The sequence below is a fragment of the Rhinoraja longicauda genome, chromosome 8 (assembly GCF_053455715.1).
Source record: "Rhinoraja longicauda isolate Sanriku21f chromosome 8, sRhiLon1.1, whole genome shotgun sequence".
NCBI classification, from domain to species: Eukaryota; Metazoa; Chordata; class Chondrichthyes; order Rajiformes; family Arhynchobatidae; genus Rhinoraja; species Rhinoraja longicauda.
The window spans coordinates 44,905,442-44,920,261 of NC_135960.1; the positions used below are offsets into that span (position 1 = coordinate 44,905,442).

General features: G+C 43.4%; 1 protein-coding gene across 6 annotated transcripts in view; it reads left to right on the forward strand.

Moving 5' to 3' along the window:
* Positions 1-14,820, forward strand: part of kcnh7b (potassium channel, voltage gated eag related subfamily H, member 7b) — a 289,477-nt gene that overhangs the window by 206,014 nt on the left and 68,643 nt on the right. For 4 of the 6 annotated variants that reach the window (XM_078403802.1, XM_078403803.1, XM_078403805.1 and 1 more), the window contains 2 exons: positions 1,961-2,395; positions 6,043-6,063. In XM_078403802.1, coding sequence (XP_078259928.1) covers positions 1,961-2,395; positions 6,043-6,063 — 456 coding nt within the window. The remainder of the gene's footprint in view (positions 1-1,960; positions 2,396-6,042; positions 6,064-14,820) is intronic. The other 2 variants (XM_078403804.1, XM_078403806.1) reach the window with 1 other exon arrangement.

Here is a 14,820-nt window from a genome sequence, read left to right on the forward strand (position 1 = left end):
GGGATATCACCAACTGGAATTACATCCAGAGTCAAGAGAGGTGACAACATTTGTCACTCATTAGACACTCCTTACCATTGCCAGCCATACAATGTTGTATCGAGGAGCGGCAGCAGGGTGACTGTCAGGTCTCCAGAAGGTGTTATCTACAAGAGGAATGTATCGTGTCAAAAAGTACATGTCGAGAAACACTCGAATCGAGGTGGCCCAAAGTCCACTGAGAGCTACCGATTCAGAGGGGCCAGAGGGCATCCCTGAGGAGGTGACCGGTGTTCCAGAGACAACCAGCATTTCTGAGGGGGTGACCAGAGTTCCAGAGGCAGCAGGCTGCAACACAGGTGGTGAGCAGAGATGGTGTCTGGATGACAACACCTTGGCAGATTCAACAGGCTCTGATGCTCCTGCGCCAGCTGGTAGACCAAACGTGAAAGAAGAGTCCCCAAGCAATACGACGATTTTGTGTTATAGGTCATAGTTTTGCTTAGTAATTATACAGATGAATATGACATTTGTTTAGAGGCAAAGGAAGCTTACGAGTTATTATTTGTATTAAAGGAAAAAAAAAAAAAATTGTGCTGTATTTGTACGTATTTAGTTAGTATTTCATAGGCCAAGGTGTATTTGGCTAATAAAGCCAACATAATATTTTTTAAGGATAAAGAATTGTTTAATTGTGGAAAAAAAAGACAGTTGTAATGCATTTGTTTTGTGAGCTATTGGAACACAAATGAAAACACAAAGAAGCACAAATATGCTTTGTAAGAATTTAATTGGAAAGTATATTAGAAAGAACACATATTAATTTAAAGTTTAATTCTGGTAAAGGAGGGATATCATGACGATGAGTCATGATAATGATATGCAAATATCTTGACCTTTGTATCAGCTGACTTTGTGGTCAGATGGTGTGTGCGCTGTGTAAGCCAAGGCAGGAGGCCACGGTCGGCAGTGATAATAAACATAGAGACTAAGGAATGTAACCTGTAAATATTGTGTTAGTATCATTATTCCATATCAGGCGCAAAGATGTGACAGTTATTGGGTATTTTTAAGGTGGGGATTGACAGATTCTCGATTAGTAAGGGTGTCAGGGGTTATGGGGAGAAGGAAGGAGAATGGTGTTGAGAGGGAAAGATAGATCAGCCATGATCCAATGGCAGAGTGGACGATGGGCCGAATGGTCTAATTCTGCTATCTATATACTAAAACTCTCGTTTGTTTGTTTGTTTGTTCCTGAACTACAACCAAAACGGTACACGATAGCGCAACAATTTCAGGTCCACCTTACTCACAGTGCTAATGGAAGATGTTTAATTGAAATCGGTGTTATATTTTTAAAGTTATTCACATTTTAAAAGTTTAAATCTATCTCCTATGGAGGGAGGGAGGAGGAGGAAGGAAAAGGGATGGATGGAGGGGGGGAGGGAGGGAGGGGGGAGGAGGGAAGAAAAGGGGGGTTGAGGGGATGGAGTGGGGGGGATGGGAGGGGGGATGGGAAGGGGGAGGGGGAGGTGAGGGGGAGGGGGGAGCGGAGGAGGGAGGGGTGGGAGGGGGAGGGGGGAGAGGAGGGAGGGAGGGAGGGAGGGAGGGAGGGAGGGAGGGAGGGAGGGAGGGAGGGAGGGAGGGAGGGAGGGAGGGAGGGAGGGAGGGAGGGAGGGAGGGAGGGAGGGAGGGAGGGAGGGAGGGAGGGAGGGAGGGAGGGAGGGAAGGGGAGGGGGAGGAGAGGATGCTGCACCAATGCAGGAGAGATTTGGACCCAACGGGTCCACTTGGTCTAGAAACATGAATTTATGAATTAAACACTGTTGATGGCGTTAAACTGTGTAGGATAGTGTTAGTGTGCGGGGATTGCTGGTCGGCATGGTCTCGGTGGGCCGAAGGGCCTGTTTCCTCGCCGTATCTCTAAAAACAAAAAAGAACTCAAGATAATCTTAACATTCCCTTATCTTCTTTGCTTCAGGCCGAGGACGGTTCTTCAGGTTGAAGTTGCCAGCAATCCGGCTCCTCACATGCAGCAAGCAGTCTCTGCCTCAGGAGGACCCAGACGTGGTGGTGGTGGAACCGTCTAAAGTCAGCGACGACTCATTGGCCATGAAGGACTTGAAGTCGCCCACAAGTGAAAGCTGCGGACCCTCGAAGTCTGAGGACACGAAACCATTGACAGACTCGGGCAGTTCCCCACCCTTTAACAACCTGCCAGGACCCCTCGACCATTCCTCACCAAAGCTGCAATGGGACAGGCAGGACCCGGACATGTTACAGACTACCTCTGGCCTAACCTACAACCAGTCAAGGGAAAGTGTGTGCAGTCTAAGGAGAGCATCTTCAGTCCATGATATCGAAGGATATCACGTCAACTCTCGCATCATATTTCGGGATCGACATGCAAGTGAAGGTAAGCCCTTTCACCTCTTTACCGACCGTGTTTTCCATGAGGTTAGGTCACTGAACATTTAATGATCCCGACACAAAATACTGGAGTAAGTCAGGGGGTCAGGCAGCATCTCCGCGAAGGAATGGGTGACGTTTCGGGCTGGAAGAAGGGTCTCGACCCGAAACATCACCCATTCCTTCTCTCCAAAGATGCTGCCTATCCCATATTTTGTGTCTATCTTCGATGCAAACCAGCATCTGCAGTTCTTTCCTACACGTTTAGAGATACAGCATGGCAACAGGCCCTTCAGCCCACAGACTCAATGCAGACCATTGGTCATCAAGCATCATGGGGAGAAGGCAGGAGAATGGGGTTGAGGAGGAAAGATAGATCAGTCATGATTGAATGGCGGAGTAGCTTAATCGCCTGAATGGCCTAATTCTGCTCATGAACCTATGAACAGATCTGATGGCTTGAATGATTGATTGAAAGATGCAGTGTGGATACTGACTCTTCGGCCCACCGAGTCCACCACGACCATCGACCACTGACACAGGCAGCACCCGAGCTCAGGATCGAACCTGGAGCTGTAACTTCTGTGTCATTGCATCATCTAATCTGACTTGCAAATGACTCAATTATAAAGAGGCACAGTTGGTAGAGCTGCCGCCTCACAGCGCCAGAGACCTGGGTTTGAACCTGACCTTGGCTACTGTTTGGGTGGAGTTTGCACGTTCCCCTGTGACCCTGTGTGTTTCCTCCAGATGCACCAGTTTCCTCCCGCATCCCAAATACGTGCGCGTTTGTAGGTTAAATGTCCCTCTGTAAATTGCCCCTAGTGTGTAGGGAGTGGATAGGAAGTTGGGATAGCATGGAACCAATGTGAACGGGTGACTGATGGACAGCGTGGACTCAGTGGGCCGAACTGCATCTCCATTCTGCATCTTTCAACCAATCAATTTGTGAAAATGGTCATGGGCCCAATATTATAATTATTTAATCCACAAATGCCAATGTCGGTCCTATTGTAGGACCATAGGTAAACAAGATATGAAATCTTGTATTTCTGGAACATCTACAGTATAGCAGAACATCCCGAGGCACTTCACAGAGGATTTGTTCAACAGATTTGATCACAGTCAATGTTGATAACCAAATGCTGAGTAAACAGGAATATTTTTGGATTTATTGTTGTCATGTGCACTGAGGTACAGTGAAAAGTGTTGCTTTGCATGCTATAAACTCAGATCAGATAATTGAGAACCTGAGGGGTAACTTTTTCTCACAGTGGATGGTGGGTACATGGTACAAGCTGAGCTGCCAGAAGACACAAAGTGCTGGAGTAACTCAGCGGGTCAAGCAGCATCACTGGAGAACATGGATAGGTGATGTTTCGGGTCGGGATCTGTAACGTCACCTCTCAATGTTCTCCAGAGATGCTGCCTGACCCGCTGAGTGACTCCAGCAGTTTGTGTCCTTGTCTGTATTAACCATCATCTGATGTTCTTTGTTTCTACGGGCTGCCAGAGGAGGTAGTTGAGACAGGTAGCTGAGACAGCATTTAAAAAGACATTTGGACAGGTACATGGATAGGAAATGTTAGGAGGGATGGTTCACAGAGGGGGAACAGCTGGAGGAGCAGTGCCTTATATTTCTCTTGGGCAGCTTACAACCCAGTGGTATGAATATTGATTTCTCTAACTTCATGTAACCCTTGCTTTCCCTCTCTCTCTGTCCCCCCCCACCCTAACCCTAATTCTCATACTAGTTTCACATCCTCCTGATTAATTTTACTCATTGTATGCACCATTGCACCTTCCCCTCAGTTAACAACGAACCATTCTACATTTCCTTGACCAGCATCTGCTTTGATCTGCCGTTTATACACCTTACTCTTCCACATCTCTAATGTCCCTCTCCCCTGACACTAAGTCTGAAGAAGGGTCTCAACCTGAAATGTCACCCATACCTTCTCTCCAGAGATGCTGCCTGTCCTCTGAGGTACTCCAGCATTTTCTGCCTATCTTCAAGGTTTAGAGGGATATGGGCCAAACACGGGCAGGTGGGACTAGCTTAGATGGAGCATCTTGGTCGGCATGGACATGCGAACATTAAGACTAGATGCATGGAGTCTTTTACCCAGAGTAGGGGACTCTAGAACCAGAGGATACAGGTTTCAAATGAGAGGGGAAAGATTTAATAGGAACCTCTTTTCGCACAGAGGGTGGTGGGTATATGCAACGAACGTATATGAAACGGGAAAGGCCTGTATCCATGCTGTATGACTTAATGCCTAAAAATTACCCTAATAGGGCCAATGTCATCATTTTTTAAATTTTAAATTTAAAATGTAATTTGAAAGAAACAGGTGTCTCGAAACTTAAATAGTTTGCTCTGATAATGTCATGAGTCACTGCAATCTCTCCAACTGCATAATATTCGACAGCCCCTTTGCAAGGGGTGAATCATTTTGCCGTACGAAGGATATTCGTGATTGATGATCTCTTGGTACAAAGACGGAGAGGTGAGCCTTCTCCCTGTTTTCAGCCAATAATGTGAGTCAGTACAGATGCCCTTTTCTGGGTTGACTCACACAGTGGTTGCGGGATTATTAGTACCCATTGATGAATCACTGCAGGGCGCACATTTATAATGTGTGAGTCAATGGTTCAATGGTTCAGTGGTGTTTGATTATGACACGTTCGGAGGTACAGTGAAATTCATTTTTGCACACAGTTCAGTACAAGTATTAACGTACATAAGCACATCTTAGATACCGTGCAAGTGTATAGAAATAGTACACTGAGACAGTATACAAAGTCCAGCCTGTATACAGTACACAGTCACAGTACACAGTCTGAAGAAGGATTCCAACCCTTCTCCATATACTCCCCAACCAACAATGGGCCATTATGGGCTCCACCCTTCCTGAGGTCATTTTTTGCCGGCTCTGATTTGTTCTGGCCTTTTCTCGCCTCCACTTCCACCCATCTACCCCTCTCCCCCTCCCCTTAGATGGGGAATCTTGAAATCATAGTCACATAGCATGGAAACAGGCTCTTCAGCCCAACTTGCCCATGCTGACAAAGATACTCCATGTACACTAGTCCCACCTGCTCTCGTTTGACCCATAGCCCTCGAAACCTATCCTATCCATGTACCTGTCCAAATGTTTTTTAAACATTGCAATAGTACCTGCTTCAACTACCTCCTTCGGCAGCTCATTCATACACCCACCACCCTCGGAGTAAAAAAATTGCTGCTCGGGTTCCTATTAAATCTTTCCCCCCTCACCTTAAACCTATGTCCTCTGCAGTTGGGCCTCTTTTGGTGCTGCATGACTCTGTGACGCTTCTCCATTCTCTTTATGGTTGTCCCTTTGAGAAACAAGGCTTCCTCATGCTGTGAAGAAGCTTACTGTGACATAATGAGATTCACATTCGATGTGAGTCCATTGAAATAGCCAAAAGTATATCATTAATAAATGTAGACCCGGAGATTGTATGGCCCTATTCCTGAGAATTATGTAATGAGAATTTGTTACACTTACTACTGTGCTCTTACATAGACAAACCTCTGCACTAATATGTATTTCTATTAATTTAGTGTTTAGTATTTTGTATTTTTTTTGTTCCTTTTCTTGCTTTAATTTCTGGCTGCCTTCATAGACAACGGACGCAATATTAAAGGTAATTCTTTATCGAAGCCTGCGTGTAATTTTGCCATTTCTTCAGTATTTTCATTCACTTGTTTGTTGAGTCCTGACCAAGATCCTTCAAACTCAAGCTGAATTAAATTAACTGATATGAAACAGTTAAGTAAAGAACAGTGATGTTTACTGATATTTTATATTTAATCAATCATTATAATGACTTGAATATACATTATTAATTTTTATTATAAGGTGTGGTTTTGTTGGAGGATGCACTCTACTTCGTTTTGACTCTGAGAGTGGGTTTGAAATCCATGTAATGAACCTGACATCTCAGAGTCATAGAGTTAGCAATACAGCATGGAAACAGGTCCTTCGGCCCAACTTACTCATGCCGACCAAGATGCCCCATCGATACTAGTCCCACCAGACTGCATATGGCCCATATCCCTTTAAAACGTTCCTATCCATGTACCTGTTCAAATGTCTTTTAAATGTTGTTATTGTACCTGCCTCAATTACGTCCTCTGGCAGGTCATTCCATACACCCACCACCCTTTGTGTGAAAAAGTTGCCCCTCGGGTTCCTATTAAATCTTTCCCCTCTCACCTTATGTCCCCTGGTTTTTGATTCCCCTACTCTGGGTAAAAGGCTCTGTGCATTCACCCTCTCTATTCCCCTCATGATTTTACACACCTCTATAAAATCAGCCCTCATCCTCCTGCGCTCGAAGGAATAAAGTCCTCGCCTGTCCAACCCCATCCTTATAGCTCAGGCCCTCAAGTCCTGGCACCATCCTCGTAAATCTTCTCTGCACTCTTTCCAACTTAACAATATCCTTACTATAGCGAATAATCCTTCCTATAGGAGGATGACCAAAGCCGAACACAGTGCTCCTGTTGATTCCGGCAACAAAATGCTGATTTTAATCTCTACCACAATAAATCAATCAGAAATTCCTAACTTAAAAATATTATGAAAGATTTGGGAGTTTATAATTACCATGGAGAAATGTAAAATAAAGCTAGCTCAGTGGACTGTAAAATCTGTATTCTAATTACTCCTTCCGATAGTAAACCTTAATGAGATCATATCCCGAGACTCACAAGTTACATTGAGCCATAAAAACATGGAACAGCAGATGCTAGTTTACAAAAAAAATCACTGCACTCTTTCCAGCTTAGCAACATCATAGCAGGGTGCCCAAAACTGAACACAATACTCTAAATGTAGACTCACCAGGATTCAGTGCATTCACCTAATCTATTCCTAGTGTAGGAGCCATTTTGCAGTTATTAGTTATTTTTGCTTAATAATATTATTACCTTGTATTCTGCTGTAGTTTGGACACTACAGAGTTAATGCAATGCTTACGTAGGGACTAGGCGGAGCCAGAGTACGGGCAGTTGGGTACGTGCTGGCATAGTGGGTGAGCTGGGAGGTGCTGACAGAGGGTCAGCTAGAAGCTCCGCCAAAAGATTTATCAGCCATGATGTAATCGCCTGTAAGTTTTATTAACTAGAAGATTAATACAAACTGTGTCGAAGTTATATCTGGCAATTCGTAACGATCGCGTAGACTGTGGTAAGATATGGAATTTTACCTAGCAATTAATAACCAGTCGATAACAAGAGATATGCCAATATGTTTATTGCACCTTCAAATAAAGAAGACTAACTATTAAACGTCTGGGAGGATTTCTGTTATTAGTTGTTCGAGTTATTACGCTTATCGCTGACCCGGTCTGCGGGCCCAAGTGGTAGCTTGGGAGCTAATTGAGATAGACGAGAAGCTGGCCGCTACACCTAGCATGATCTTCATAAGCCATAAGGTTATAAGTGATAGTAGAATTAGGCTATCCGGCCCATCAAGTCTGCTCTCCCAGTCAATCATGGCTGATCTATCTCTTCCTCCTAACCCCATTCTCCTACCTTCTCCCCATAACCTCTGACACCTATACTAATCAAGAATCTATCTATCTCTGTCTTAAAAATATCCATTGACTTGTCCTCCACAGCCTTCTGTGGCAAAGAATTTCACAGATTCACCACCCTCTGACTAAAGAAATTTCTCCTCATCTCCTTCCTAAAAGAATATCCTTTAATTCTGAAGCTACAGTATGACCTCTTGTCCTTTCCCTTAGTGGAAACATCCTCTCCACATCCACTCTATCCAAGCCTTTCACTATTCTGGATGTTTCAATGAGGTTCCCCCTCATTCTTCTGAACTCCAGCGAGTACAGGCCCAGTGCCAAAAAACGCTCATCATATGTTAACCTAATCCGTCATTCAATCATGGCTGATCTGTCTCTCCCTCCTAACCCCATTCTCCTACATTTGTCTAGTTTAGTTTAGACACTCGTCTAGTTTAGTTTAATGATACAGCATGGAAACAGGCCCTTCGGCCCACTGACCAATGATCACCCATACATTGGTTCTATCCTACACATTAGGGACAATTTACAGTAGCTAATTAACCTACAAACCTGGGAGGAAACCGGAGCATCCGGAGAAAACCCACACGGTCAAAGAGAGAATGTACAAACTCCTTACGGACAGTACCCACAGTCAGGATTGAACCCGGGTCTATGGGGCAGCAACTCCACCTCTGTGCCACCATGCCACTCTTTTGCTGTGACGCAACCCGATGTCTGGTTACATTATTTTGGCTATTATTCTGTTAATAGATTCATAATTTTAGATTAGATCATTTTAGATTCAGGTCTCCTGGCAACTTCCAGCATTCCAGAGAAAACAATCCATGTCTGTCCAACCTCACCCTGTAGCTAATACCTCCTAATCCAGGCAGCATTCTGGTAAACCTCCTCTGCACCCATTCCAAAACCTCCACATCCTTCCTGTAGTGTGGCGACTGGAACTGCACACAATACTCCAAATACGGCCTCACCTAAGTCATAAAAAGCTCCATTGTGACTTCCTGACTCTTACACTCAGTCTATTCTTTGGAAACTTTACTGCTTGCCTTGCTCAGAAGAATCACTCTAATCTAACCCACTCTGCAAAACCGAACAAAATGCATTGGGCACCTATTTTACAGCTCACCGCATAGGACAATGAAAAATAAAATTGAGCATGGCATAAAATCAGGAACATTTTCACCACAGCACAATCAGGATTTAATGAGAACACTGGAAGGAATTTATCTTACCTAATGGAAGGAAACAGGCAAGGATGGACATGTCACAAGATTTTACATCCTGCTCAGTTGTATTTTTCATTGAAAGATGGGGTGAGCTGTTGAATAGGTGCCTAATCCATTTTAGTGAGGTTTTACAGAGTGAGTTGGATTAGAATGACCCCAGTAAGAAATAACGTAGTGTTATCTTTAAAGATAAAAACAACATTTTGTCCCTCAATGTCAAAAATAGAATTGTAGAGTCATTTAGCACAGAAACTTGTCCATGCTGACCAAGATGCCCTCTGGTTCTTGATTACACTTCCCTGGGTAAAAGAACCAACACGTCCATGCCGACCGAGATGTCTCATCTATGCTAGTCCCACCTGCATAAAAAAATTTGGCCCTTATACCTCTAAAGCTTTCCTATCCATGCACCTGTCCAAATGTTTTTCTAAATGTTGTTATTAAATCTGTCTCAACTACCTCTTCATTCCATATATTCACCACCCTCTGTGTGGAAAAAAAGGTACCCCTCATGTTCCTATTAAATCTTTCCCCTCTCACTTTAAACCTATGTCCTCTGGTTCTTGATTTCCCCCACTGTGGGTAAAAGGCTCTGTGCATTCACCCTATCTATTCCCTCATGATTTTGTACACCTCTATTAGATCACCCTCATCCTCCTGTGCTCCAAAGAATAAACTCCTGGCCTGTCATGCACTCCAAGGAGCAACTGGGGACTGTCATTAGTTGCACTAAGGACTTTGAACTTTCTTTTTCCACCAGTATTTGAGTTACTAATTTACTGGGTTTTTTTGTTTACTCTATATTATCAATGTGTATTGTGTTTACGGGCATGTTAAACTGCAGCAAGTAAATATCCCCCTCACCCGTATCCACCTATCACTTGTTAGGCTTTGTCCTGCCCCCACCTCTCTTTTCCAGCATTCTCCTCCCTACTCCCTCAGTGTGAAGAAGGCCCCAACCTGAATCATCACCTGTCCATGTTTTCTGTAGATGGAGGATGTGCAAACTCTGCACAGACAGGACAGGTAGTCAGGATTGAACCCGGTTCTCTGGCACTGTAAGGCAGTAGCTCTACTGCCGTGCCACCGTGCAGTCCTGTTACTGGAAGCATAATCAGGACAGAGCGTGTGGTTGTTGGACATATTCTGGGATCATGTTGACATCAGTCAATCCCCATAACTCTTTCAATCTATTTCACAGCATTATTCAGCAAAAAATTTCAATATTAATCACTTGGTGCCATCAATTTACTTTGACGACGTTCTATTTGAAGGAAAAGATGAATAAAATCACATTTATTTTCTGTGCATGACAACTTTATGATTCTCATTCCAAATTCTGCTTATCTCACTAGCTGTGAAGAAGATATATTAATTTATCAGATGTAAATGTTATCAGCCAGTGCTAGCAAATTTCTGGAAATGTGTTGGTCATTGCATCTGATGGAGATAGAATTTTATGGTCATTGTTTGTTTTAGTGCAGAAATACAGCATGGCATTTTCAGCCCACCAGGTCCATGCCTGCCATCCATCAACCACTTTGTCATCCACTCCCTACACACTAGGGGGACAATTTACAGAGGCCAATTAACCTATAAATCTATACTTCTTTGGGATACGGGAGGAAACCGGGGCACCTGGAGAAAACCTACGCGGTCACAGGGAGAATGTACAAACTCTATGCAGACAGCATCCATAGCCAGGATCGAACTTGGTCTTTAGCGCTGTAAGGCAGCATCTTTACCACTATGCCACTGTGCCACCCTATAAACCTCTAAATGCTTCTGAATTTTTCCTATCCAAGTACACGTTCAAGTGTTTTTTAAATGTTGTTATAGTGCCTGCCTCAACTACCTCCTCTGGCAGCTCGTTTCATACACCCACCACACTGTGTAAAAAAGGTTACCACTCAGGTTTCTATTAAATCTTTACCCCCTCACCTTGAACCTATGTCCTCTGGTTCTTGACTCCCCTACTCTGGGCAAGAGGCTCTGTGTGTTTACCCGATCTCTCCTCTCATGATTTTGCACACAAAATATGTGTACTCCGTTAACCTTTACTCTTTTATTGACTTTTAAAACTCACACAAATTCAAATTTAAGACCCAAAATTGAAGCAAACATCTGAAACTTTTACTAAAAGCATTGTTGATCTGGTAAAAATATCTTTATTAAGGAAAACAGTATTTGGAGATCATGCCCCAAATGTTCCCGAACTATTTCCTAAAATTCCAGTTTAAAAATATACTATTCCAAACTTTTAATAGATGTAATTCTCATATCTGAAATGAGAGAATCTCGTACAACACATGTTAACTTGAATTAACATGTGATTGTTGAATAATTCAGTTCCTAATTCCTTCCAACATTAAGTTAGATTAAAATGTATTAATGTATAAAGCAAAAGAGAAAGGATTCGTACCAGTGCCAATACCTTTATCAAGACTCAAATCTTGTATCGATCAGGACCTCATAGCTGTGTGAAAAGTGACAGATTTGGACATAAGGAACTGCAGCTACTGGTTTACAAAAGAAGACACAAAGTGCTGGAGTAACTCAGCAGATCAAGCAGCATCAGTGAAGAACATGGGTAGGTGACCTTTCGGGTCGGGACTCTTCTTTACACTCAGTTTGTCGAAAGCCGACCTGAAACGTCGCCCATCCATATCCATGGAAACCAGAGCACCAGGAGGAAACCCACACGGTCATAGGGAGAAGATGCAAACTCCATAAAGTGAGCACCCGAGGTCAGGATCTAACCCGCATCTCTGGCATTGTGAGGTAGCAGCTCTACCCGCTGCATCACTATTTTATGTCAGCAAATGTTTGAGAGAGAAAATTTGAGAGAAACCTACATTCCTTTTGATTCAAAATGTAGCTGTTTTCAATCTTGAGAGTAGCAGAGATAACAGGTGAAAAGTGATAATTAGTGAATTGTCATATAGTCATAGAGTCATACAGCGTGGAAACAGGCCCTTCGGACCAACTTGCCCCAAATTGCCCATGCCAACCAACATGCCCCAACTACACTAGTCCTACATGCCCACATTTGGCCCTTATCCCACTAAACCTATCCTATCCATGTACCTGTCGAAATGTTGCATAGTACCTGCCTCATCTATCTCCTCCAGCTGCTTATTCCATACACCCACCACCCTTTCTGTAAAGAAGTTACCTTTCAGGTTCCATTAAATCTTTCCCCCTCACCAAAACCCATGTCTGGTTCATGATTCCCTCATTCTGGGCAAAAGACTCTTGGTGTTTACCCATCCTATACCTCTCATGATCTTGCACACCTCTATAAGGTCACCCCTCATCCTCCTGCGCTCCAAGAAATAAAGTCCTAGCCTTTTCAACGTCTTCCTTTCGCTCAGGCCTTTGAGTCCTGGCAACATCCTTGTAAACCTCTGCGTGTTTTGTATGTGGGTGGAAACAGCTGAGAGAAAAGGACACACTGTTTTATTCAAGATCTTCTCATTTAAGCTACAACAGGGAGACCAAAACAAACACTTCACCCACAGTCAAATAATTTCTGATTTCTCTTGGCAAATACGATAGATGATATTTGCATCTCTAAGGTCCAATTAGATTTTGGTCACAACACGCTTTGAGATTTCATCCAATTTTACTTGTGGGGTGTTGCTCATTTTTACAAAACTGGTAGCAGGGAGGATTTCTGCAGAGTAAAAGCCAATAAGATGATTTTACAAAAATGCAACCTGTTTTTAGATGGTTTAGGAGGTATGGAATCATGAAGACAAACAGCATGGAAACAGGCCCTTCAGCCCAACTCATCCATGCTGACCAAGATGCCCCATCTCTGCTAGTCCCAATTGCCTGTATTTGGCCCATATCCCTCTAAACCTTTCCTATCCATGTATCTGTCCAAATGTCTTTTAAATGGTGTTATTGCACCTGCTTCATCTACCTTCTTTGGAAGCTCGTTCCATATACCCACCACCCTCTGCATGAATAAGTTGCCTCTCAGGTTCCTATAAACTCTTTCCCATCTTAAGCTTATGCCTTCTAGTTCCTGATTCCCCTACTGTGGGTCAAAGACTCTGTGACTGCATGGGTTTTCTCCAGGTGCTCCGGTTTCCTCCCACACTCCAAAGACGTACAGGTTTGTAGGCTAATTGGTTTGATATAATTGTAAATTGGCCCTAGTGTGTGCAGGATAGTGCTAGTGTACGGGGTGATCGATGGTCGGCGCAGACTCGGTGGGCGGAACGGCCTGTTTCCAAGCTGTATCTCTAAAGTCTAAAGTAAAGTCTAAAAGTGCAGTCTCACAAACATTGTATTGTACAACTGTAACATAACATCCCAACTTCTTGACTCAATTCCCTGACCGATGAAGGCCAAGGTACCAAAAGCTTTCTTCACCACCCGTCCACCTGTGATGCTAATTTTACTTTACCCAGGAATATTGTGATGTGGGCATAGCATCCAAAGTTCAAGAATTAATTGTCGTGTACCATCAATAGTACAATAATATTCTTACATGCATCAACATTATTGGCCTGTAAATACAACACACCCAGTTAATACACCCAGGACTCTATTCCTTGGAGCACAGGAGGATGAGGGGTGATCTTATCAAGGTGTACAAAATCATGAGAGGAATGGTCTCTGCAGGAATCCTCCCTGCTACCAGTTTTGTAAAAATGAGCAACACCCCACAAGTAAAATTGGATGAAATCTCAAAGTGTGTTGTGATCAAAATCTAATTGGACCTTAGAGATGCAAATATCATCCATCGTATTTGTCAAGAAAGATCCGGAAATTATTCCACTGTGGGTGAAATGTGTGATTTGGTCTCCCTGTTGTAGCTTAAATTAGATCTTGAATAAAACAGAGTGTCCTTTTTCTCTCAGCAGTTTCCACCCGCATGCAAAACATGCAGAGAAGATTTACAAGGATGTTGCCAGGACCTGAAGGCCTGAGCTATAAGTAGAGTTGGAGCAGGCTAGGACTTTATTCCTTGGAGCGCAGGAGGGTGGGGGGTAATCCTAGAGAGGCGTACAAGATCATGAGAGTAATAGTTTGGGTAAACACGCAGAGTTTCTTGCCCACAGTAGGGGAATCGAGAACCAAAGGACATAGGTTTTAGGTGAGTGGGGAAAGATTTAATAGGAACCTAAAGGGTAACTTTTTTACAGACATGGTGGTGGGTGCATGAAACGAGCTGCCAGAGGAGGTAGTTGAGGCAGATACCATCGCAACGTTTAAGAAACATTTCTACAGGTACATGGATAGGATAGGTTTAGAAGGATATGGGCCAAACACAGGCAGATGGGACTAGTGTAGATGGGACATGGTGGTCGGCATGGGCAAGTTGGACCGAAGGGCCTGTTTCCACACTGTATGACTCCATGACCCTATGACTCTATAAAATAATTAATTAATTATATTCACCTTCCACATGTTGAAACGGTGCCTCCAACAAGCCCACAGTCAGGTATAATGGGCTGCAAATATATCTTATGAAGATTCCAAAGGAGTCCAACCCATTTAAATGCTGATATTTATTACATTTGATTTGGCCACCTGTGCTAAACCTATCCACTGTGTAATATTTTTTATCTGACAGACAGATTTATCAGGATATCTTAGATTTGTTATGTGGTTCTGT